Source organism: Caloenas nicobarica, chromosome 2, assembly GCF_036013445.1.
Source record: "Caloenas nicobarica isolate bCalNic1 chromosome 2, bCalNic1.hap1, whole genome shotgun sequence".
NCBI classification, from domain to species: Eukaryota; Metazoa; Chordata; class Aves; order Columbiformes; family Columbidae; genus Caloenas; species Caloenas nicobarica.
The window spans coordinates 131,229,824-131,239,659 of NC_088246.1; the positions used below are offsets into that span (position 1 = coordinate 131,229,824).

Here is a 9,836-nt window from a genome sequence, read left to right on the forward strand (position 1 = left end):
TTCAGTCCCTATGTTAACAGCTCACACCGAGCTACCAGTGTCACCAAGTACCTCTGTGACTGCTTCCAGCACTTTTTGACAAGCAAAGGATCTGTAAATGAAAATTATGATACTGCATCTCGTATTCATTCCTCTATCTACATATTTATTTAATTATCTTTCAGTAATTCCAATGAATTTTTCTGTACTGGAAGAACTGGCACACTTTAATCACTCTCAAGCAATTTGACAATAGAAACCAAAGAGGAATTAGTTTGAATAAACAACACAGTGGGGAAAAAATGAGAGCACATATTTAGTCAAGAGCAGAGCTGTAAAATAACCCACACCCAGAACATGACACGAAGCCCATTTTAAAAATGTAATTGTATTTCACATTTTATTGTTCTTAATTTATAATAAATAGAGATTTTGTAGAAGATCTGAGGACAGCGAAATATTTTAGCACTGAAAATCTCTAAAGGATTTTAAGTCTTGAATACAGGAATAGGTTTTTCTTTTTTTTTGTTTGGATGAATGAGAAAAGGAGACAAATTTAAAGGGAAAAACAAGTGATGTGGTGTTAAGGTTGTATTCACCTGGTAAGTTCAAGAACTCTACAAATTCTAAAATTCTATCCAAATGCTGCATATGGAGTGAAAACATTCTCGTTGCACTTGGACAAATTATGAAAAAATTATGCTGCTTAAAATCCCAGTGCTGTTGCTATTTTACATGGTCCAAAACACTCACCTTAGTAATTTCTTCACAATATATGTTTGTGATTTTTAATTGCAGGTTTAGTTCTGCTATTATTCAAATTATTATTACAATGTTATTTTTAAGAACTGTGTTTTCTGATTAATTTTAATCTGGCTTTCATTAAAAAAACATAATACATTAGTTTCAAGAAAATTTTGATACTTCTATGACTTCCTATACAGTTGTAAAAAAAAAAAAATCAGAGCACAAACATTTGAAATAACACGTCTACATGCAATCTAGTCTTAAAAAGAACCTTTTTAAAGAAAATTCCTTGTGTTTGAAGAATTTAAAAGAATTTTTCACAAAACATAACAACTACTGTCACAGCACAAATATCAGTATTTAGAAAAATTAGTAAGTTACTTTTTACTTGCTGTGCTAAGAAGACACAGAAATTTCTATAAGCCTCATGTGTTACACATCAGGCTCACTAAACAAAGCATGTGAGGAGATAAAGCATATATAAACAAGGTCATGTTCTGCACGCAGCTGCTGTTGAGCTGCTTATCAATTCTATATATTTATGTGGACTTTAGACTCACCTTAACAATTTCATTATGCAGGGACTGCACGGCCATATGCAAAGGTGCCATCATATTGGCATTGAGAATGTTTGGATTGGCTCCTCTGCTGAGCAGCAAACTAACGCTTTCCACCTGGTTTTTCTTTGTGGCCCAGTGCAGTGGGGTATTCCCAGAAGAATCCATCACGTTTAATACTAGGTCAAAGGAGAGAAAACAAAACAAAACCAAAGCAAAGCCATCAAATATTCCGATCTCACTGAAAAAAAGTTTCTTCAAGGGAGGTTTATGTCTGTGCTACTACATTTCTTTGAAGAGAGAAAGTGAAAGACTGCATGTCACACAGTGCATTGTGTTAAATTCATTAAATATTTTGCTGAATCCACAGTATTTGTTAGAAAGATGAGAGGTGTGAAACACCTGTCTATTTTTTGCCTATTATTATACATCTTTTTTGTTCACCCAACAGTTACTTGATTTCCCTCTTTCCTTGTCTTTTCACTTTCCTATCTTATTTGACTGCAGCTATTGCTTTAGAGACTGCACAGAGCAACTGTGTGAATAACTAAAATAAGAGATAAGTGCTTGCAAACTGAAAGAAGATTAAAGATCATATCTATTCTGATTCACTTAAGAACACAGAAGTAAATCAGTTCATGGTAATTATAAAACTAGTCTGTTCTACACATATATTTTGAGCTTCAAAATGTCAAATGAACTTCAACGGATACTCTGAAAAATAAAGATAAAAATTATATACTGAAAAGAAAAACAATATATTTCAGCCAGAATAATCTAAAATTAGATTAGCCATCATTAGGTGTAAAAAAGGAGCTTTTCAGGGCCTTCACTTGTTTGCTCAGTAGCCCACAATCTATCAGTGGAGTCTTATGTAGTACACAATATTTACTAATAACTACTGAACAACACCTTTTACATAGAGTGTAGTTCCATCATTCAAGGCCCCCTGTTCTCCCACATATCACTTCTTCCCTAAATTTCTTTAGATGGCCGATCTCATCAAATGTTCATTCTTCCTCACTACTAAGTATACATGATGACAACTTGAATGACAAGTATAAGGAAACAAATTACTTCTCTTTTACATTTCCAGTATTACAAGTGTTAAAAAAGACACATAAATTACATAAGGAAGACAAAAATTCCGGCCTCCTGTATTTCACTGCAGTTTTCTTTTTCATATCTGAAGACTCTAAATCTGAGTCCTAAACTAAATAAGATATACGGATTCACTGCATTAGAGAGAAAACAGTCCTAACATAACAAGGGTGATCCAAATCATGCCCAACACACTGCAAACTATAGCAGACAGTTTGAACTATATTTAAATCTATAAATGCAGATAACACATACCAGTTCTGCTTCGAGTGGGTAACAAACCCTGATTAGTGAACTTCTTTATTCTGTTAAGTACAATGGTTCTTAAAATGTGTGTTACCTTCAGAGGAAGAATCGTCCATGATCAACTGCATTAATTCTATTTGACCTCCTTCTGCAGCGTGATGCAGTGGGGTGGCATTTAATTCATCCACTTTGGTAAGTCCAGAACGATTCTTCTTAATGAAGCTCCGTAGCCTACAGGCACTTCCATCCGAAATCACCTATTTTTGGACACAAATATTCTAATTTTCTCATTAATAGGCGAGATGTTAGCAGTGCTATAATGTGTTACTGTGGGCATGTTACCACTCAATACTTCTCTCCCAGCTGCTTAGTTTCATAGAGAAATACACAAATTCTGATCATATTGAGTCAACAGCGAAACTCTGATTGATTTGATTGATTACAAAATCAGACCCAGATGAGGAAACAATGCGAAATTAACAAAAATGGAAATTATCTTGAATACATTATTTTGTCTTATGTAATGAGCTCAAGATCCTCCTTCAACCACAGCAAATTTCAAACAAGCAAATTCATGACTTACTGTTTTATACTCTTTCCAGCTGTGGCCACGTCAAATGAACTCAACAAAGAGGAAAAGTTAATAATCTTGATAAATTCCTTTTCTAGACCTTTCTACAGAGACTGATACTATGTCCTGGGCTTTCACATTCAGCTACTGGGTTCCTGTGGTGTTCTTTATGTGAGCGGAATCAATAAATTTCTTAATTTCAACAGTATCCTAAGCACATCCCATAAGTTACCATCTCAGTCTGAAACAACCCAGCATCTTCACAGTGTAGTACAACAAAACCCCCTCCAACAGCTCAGCCCACTGACACCTCGATACCTCCCTGGTACAGTGCTTTGCAACCAAAGCGCACTATGGAAACCCTGCTGATTCTTACTTTATGATTTCTCCAAATATTTTTGTTAGAGTGTTTCAAAACCAATGCTTGCATATGAAGAAATGTGATAGAAAAATAAAATTATTGCAGTAGAATGGGCAGGAATTTAAAACCAAGTTATTATAAAATTTAAAGGGAATAAAAAAAAAGAAAAATAATTCAACAAAATTTGGAGCAAAAAAAAGAGAGAAAAATGCATGTCAAAAGTAATGCAAACCATCCCAAAAATGTGTAAGGAAGCAAAGTGTAAAATAAAGGAAATCCCTTAAAAACACTGTTCCCTCCTCCGCTGCAAAAGAAAAGGAAAACTTTGCTCTCCAGGATCCCCTGAGCCACAAAGACTCAACAATATTTGCTGTCATTACTGAGCAGCTCATTCATACACATAAGCACGTGTTTAATTTCCTTCACCTTAATAGTCCCATTGACCTCAGTGAGGTTACTCATCTCAATAATGTTACAAATGTGTTTAAAGGTTTAGAAGACTGAGGCCAAATACAGGGGTAGCATCTGCTTCAAAAGTGCAATTAGAAAAAGCTAATAGAAAACTGGTGGTATTGTGGAAAGGGTATTTAAGATGATTCAACTGTCATAAAGGTAAGACGTCAATTACATACATAAATATCTGTATGTTTTATACACATCAAAAAGCTATTTAAGAAAACCATATTACAGAGACCACTATCTTCTATTCCTTCTTATAGTCTAATTTAATTTTAATTGTAATGAATTTCAAATATTCGTATTGATTTAAACCACATTTCACCATTCTTTACATTGGAACTTTTTGTCAATGCAAGACAAAATGTGGCTAAAATGTGGCACGATAATTTCTATTTAAAAAAAAATCAACCAATGTTGCAGTCCTTCATTAACAAAAATAAGCAAGGAAGAAATAAGTTTTTGGTTGTTCAAAACAGCAAAGCAAGCTATTTTAAATGGCAGCTCCTCTGCACTTCTCCTGAAGAGCTCTGTAGTGGCAGATCATGCACCAGAGTGATAAGCCATGTCACGCTGAAGAGGTGTTGCTCAGGACTACAGCTAGCACACAGAAAACAAGGCTGGAAATGACCTCAAGAGGTCTTTAAAAACCCATCCACATCCTCTGTCAAGTTTGTTTTGCCTGCTCTTAAAAATCTCTGAAGTTAGCCAAGTCATCTCTCCTGTAAGTAACTTCTTCCTTTGCTTAATTATTCTTACTCTTAAAAAAGGCTTCCCTAGCATTTGGTCGATGTCTTCCTAACTGCAATACAAATATATCAGTTGTCCTGTTCTCTGTGGAAAAGGGAAGATGTTATATCCTTCCCGGCAGCAATTTTGCTGCTGGTTGCCTTTCTCTTTATAATAGCTCCACTGCTTCTAAATCTTCCTCTTGTGACATTTTTGCTAGATGGTGTACTATTCCCACCATGACCTCTGGACCTCCCTCTAAGAGGGGGACTCCTGGGGAGCCCCATGGCAGCCACTTGCCACCCACCACCCACCCCTACACCCCGCTTTGGCTGCTCCCCTCCCTCATTCCCGCTTGCCCTGGTCCAGACTTGGCCATACAATGTCATAGTGTCCTGTGCCTTCACGTCCCACGGCCAGTGCAGCTTCCAGCCTGTCCACCACCCCTCACGACTCCACAGACGAGTGAGGGGAAAGGGACCTCTGGGAGGAAAAGGTCTCTGGGATGTAACTAACGCCAAGCTCGCACAGCTGCCTCCGGAGTCCCCGCACACCCTCGCCCAGCTCCCTCTCCATCTTCGCCCCTCTTTGTCCCAACGCCTTCACATGAGCCCCAGTCTCGGGCACTAGTAGGTGCCTCTGGCAGGCTCGGCTGTCCCGAGGCTGTGCCCTCACACCTGCCACCCGGCCCTCGGCACCCCCACCTCCTCCGCTCCCCTCCGCACGCACCTTGAAGACATCCTGCGAGGCGACGGAGGCGGCATCCGCCTCGCAGACGACGCCCTGGTAGGAACTGGAGCCGGCCGCCTTCTCCCGCGACTGGCAGAGCCGCAGCAGAGAGCGCTTCATGGCGCCCGCCCGCCCGGCTCCGAGCAGCGCCCTCCCCGCCCGCTCCGAAGACCTGCGAGGCAAGAGACCGAGTGACGACCGGTGCCGGGGCCGCGAAGCCAGCCCGCCGGAGCGGCGGTGGCAGGAGGCGGGGAAAGCGGGCGGGGGCGCTCCCGGGAAGGCGAGCCGCTCCCCGCCGGGCGGCTCCCCCTGCAGAAAGGCAGGTCCCGGGGGCGCGGAGCTCCGGTCCCCTCTGGGGACACCGCCTCAACTCGTGCTGGACGGGCGCTTGGCCGGTCGGCCGCTGTGCCCGGCTGTGGAGCAGCGACGGGCAGAAGCGCCGCCGACGGCATCAGTTGCTGGAGGGGGCGAAGCGATCCCCGCTGGGTTTTGGCTGGTGGGTTTTTTTCATCCCCTGGTTAAGCATCTGGCAGTGCCAGAGATCCCTGGAGATGAGCGCATCTGCACATGCAAGAAGCGCAGCGCAGAGAGCGTGATGTGCAAAACTGGAAATAAATAAATGCGGTGCAAACCGGGAGCAGCCAAGTCAGAGTGTGCGGAGCGCAGCTGTCCCGCCCGGGCTGGGCACCGCAGGGCGGCAGGCAGGGCTGCGGCACCGGCCTCGCAACTTTACCACAGTGATTTGAGTTTCCTGCGGTTAACTCCTCAGCATTTACTTTGCGGTCATAAAATTGTCTTGTAGAATTTGTTTTACCGGCAAATTTGGAGCAGCGTCGGGAAGGTATAGGAAGAGTGCAGAAAGAAGCAGCACAAAGTGTTTCAAAGGGTTAATTACCAAAGAGACTTTAACCGAGTCATGCTTGCTGAGTCTTCAACGGAAACATTTGTAACTCCGAGAACTAACAGTTTATTTAATATGATAAGAGCAGCCCTACCAAAGGTCAGGTAGTGGCTGGGCATACGCTTAGGAAATGCAATAGGAAGCACACAGGATTAATATTTCCCTGGCTGTTTATGGTTTATGGCAACCGGTGGTTTAAGGACTGTCAGAACCAGGTGTCACATCCCGTCCAGCCTGTTTAATAGCCATCAACTGGCAATTCTCCATTACTTCGTTTAAGCTCTTCCTGAACTCTGTGGCACTAAGTGCCATCATTTCATTATGTTTTTTTTGTGAAAAATGCTTTCTTTTACCTCTAGATTCACTTAGTGATCCCTAGCGTTTTCATTTTGAGAAATGGAGAGTTGCTCCCCTTTTTTTATCCTTGTTAGTGCTCATAATTTCACAAAGTTCTTCCAGCTCTTTGCTCACTGACAGGGCTTTGTTCATTTAGTTTTCCTTCTTAGAGATGCCATTTTGTATCTTTAAACATCCTCATCCTGCTACTCTGTGTATTTTCCACGTTCCTTCTGAAATGGGATGACAAGACCTACATGCCAAAGTCAAGATACATTCAAGCAATAGTACTGTTTGTTCATTTTTTTCTTCATTCTTCTCCTAAATGCTCACAAAGGTATTTGCTTGTTTTGAATGCCACTGACCTAAGTTTCCTGGGGATTTTTTGCTGCTCCACCACAATCCATTTTCTTAGTGGTGATAGTATAAATAAATAGCACTCATGCTGTACTCATATGAGGGTAGTTAGGGTTATGTTTCTTCTGTGTACCCACCTAACATTTATCAACATCGAATTCAATCTGACAGTTTCTTACTGTATCACCAAATCTTGTGGGATCTCTCACAATCATCTGCGTTTTTGGTCATTCTGAAAGTTGTTTTGATCCTAGAGCCTGTAACTCCAGAATAATTTATAATAAGTTGCTTAAGTAACATAACCTTAACTAAGTAGTCTTAAAATCATAAGACTAAATACTCCTAAGACTAACTGGGTGGTTTTAAGCGCTTGTGGTGTAGAGCTTTGATCCTATTAATTATCAGGCAATGCTAAAAAATGGAACAAAAAAGATTTTTCAGCCCACATTCTGCCATAGCCATAGGTATTGTATATATTCAACAGCAGGACGTTAAGGTACATTTTTATTGCTATGTCATCATTAATTGTGACCAAAAGAAACAGGGTCATTTATGCTATAGCAAGAAAGCTCTACTCAAGAAAGCTGGCCATTGCTGCCTGCAGAGGTTCTAATTATGGGATTTGGGATTGTGTCACTGGAGAGGCCCCCGTATTTCTAACCCCTCTTCCTGGTACTTCTCTTAGGAGCAGCCCCAGGTGGGGAGACTGTTCACCATCCCATGGTGAGGTTCCTTTGAATTCCCTGTCTAGCCTTGACTTTTCTGTTGCCCATAGTCCTCTTTAGCAGAAATTAAAGCCAATAAATAACAGTCTAGATACCGTATAAAGAAAATGAATGCTATTTTCTGCAATAACTACCTAGATATAGAGGTATCACTGAAACATTGGTAAACAGTAGTAAGTTCATATCTATCATTCATTTTTTTGTTAAAATCCCCTAAATTGTAGTTAGAATAATTCTGTGAAAAAATAAAAGTCATGATCCTCAAACAACCATAGTTTTAGTTATTTTCTTGAATCTGATAATACTGCCTCCTTCTTTTAAAATTACTGTTAGTTTTCAGTCTTCTAGTAAATATTCAAAAGAATGCCCAGAGCATGAAAAATAATACAAAGGTTTCCCAGTCCCAGGAGGAATCTAATGGAATTTTAAGTGGGCTGACCACAGCTTTTATTTCCGCGTAATTATTTCACATAAGGAACTAATTCACAAAGAGTAACCTTTCTTACAACTGTTTTTCCCAAGAGTGGATTAAAATACATTTATACCATTTTATTTCAAACATAATCTTGCTAATGGTAGAATAGTGGATCCATTAGTACAAGCAAAATTCACTAAAGGTAATCATAGAGCAGCATTTCATTAAAAATAGGATTGTTTAATAATTAAATTGTATATATAGTAAATGCACACCATTCCAGTCCTGTAGCCTTAGTAATACAGTAATGCAATTTTGTTAATTTTGCAGGCCTAGGAACCATAAATTCAAGCAAATATCAGTAATGAAAATGATGCGCCGTATGGTTTTTTGCTTTGGAAGTTATGTGGCAACGGTGTTATACAAATTATGATATGTAAAATGATATTTAGGATTTTGTGTTGTTCACTTAATTTGGTGAACCAGATGAATTCATGATGCTACGTCACATGTTCATTACAGTCATCCAGAAACTAATCCAATCTACTGCCTAAAAAAGCAAGAATGTATTGTATCCTACAAGTTTTCAGAAACATTCTTGTACTTACCATGGAGAAAAGTCCTACTGTCTTTAAACCAGCAAGGTGAATTTAACTCACATTTTACACTTATGCCTAATTAATTTTTCATTGTATTTTTTATTCTTGAGATTTTGCTGCTATGCTCAGCAGAAGGATATAAGTTTTTGACAGGTTTATTATATGCTCTTTTTTTTAAGAGGATTTATAAGATGATAATTCATTCCACTACACTGCAGAGTCTTTTTTCTTTCCTAATGATAATAAGATATGAAATAATATCTTACAGATTTTGAGTCCTACTTTTAATGATTTGGACAAGAAGAAATTTAAATAGAGGCTCACAGAGCATGATCTGTGTTTTGAAAATAAGTATAAATTGATCTTATGGTTAATATCAGTTGCAATAAGTAAGGGAGGTGACAGTCGATGAGAGCATTCTTGGTAAGAATACTTCCCAAGATTTCCAGTATATCCCAGCAATTAATTGCAGCAACTGTTGGCTTCAAAGCAACTCCTAGACGAAAGCTTTCAAGTACATAAGCTGGATCTGGAAAAGGTTTAGGTTCATGGTAGCAGAAGTGAATACAATCCCTGTCCCTGTGAGAGTTGGGTGCTTCAGAGTGGAGTGTGAAGAGGTGAGGGCTGACTTAGGTACCCGTTTCAGACAGTAATCCTGTGAAGCTGGGAGCTAAGCTGTTTCTTGCAAACTATCTTTCAAACAATTGCAGGGCCTCTTACATGTCAGACATCATATGCCTCCCTCAAACTAAAGTAACTCAAACATACTCTGTCTACTTCTTAATGAAAGCAATCACGGCCACCAAATGACAGGCTGCTTTCTGGTAGTGATGCTCTCTCCTTCTCCTGTTGAACCTGTGCCAATGGACAGCCAGGGATCATCAAAGTGCTGAAGTCTGGTTCCTAGCACACTGGAAAACTTATCTTCGTGTTCCTGCCTAGAGTACTGGTTTCGTGGTTTTGCATTCAGATACCACTGACCAAACCCAGCAACAACCTGTGAAGCAGGGACCTCAATCCTGGACTT

General features: G+C 39.9%; 1 protein-coding gene across 1 annotated transcript in view; it reads right to left on the bottom strand.

The window, feature by feature from the left end:
• TRPA1 (transient receptor potential cation channel subfamily A member 1) overlaps window positions 1-5,596 on the bottom strand; it is a 36,578-nt gene extending 30,982 nt beyond the window's left edge. Inside the window, exons 1-3 of the mRNA XM_065629691.1 lie at window positions 5,477-5,596; window positions 2,725-2,887; window positions 1,287-1,462 (exon numbers count right to left, since the gene is read on the bottom strand). Of these exons, the coding sequence (XP_065485763.1) occupies window positions 1,287-1,462; window positions 2,725-2,887; window positions 5,477-5,596 (459 nt within the window). The remainder of the gene's footprint in view (window positions 1-1,286; window positions 1,463-2,724; window positions 2,888-5,476) is intronic.
• Between the last annotated feature and the right edge of the window lie 4,240 nt (window positions 5,597-9,836).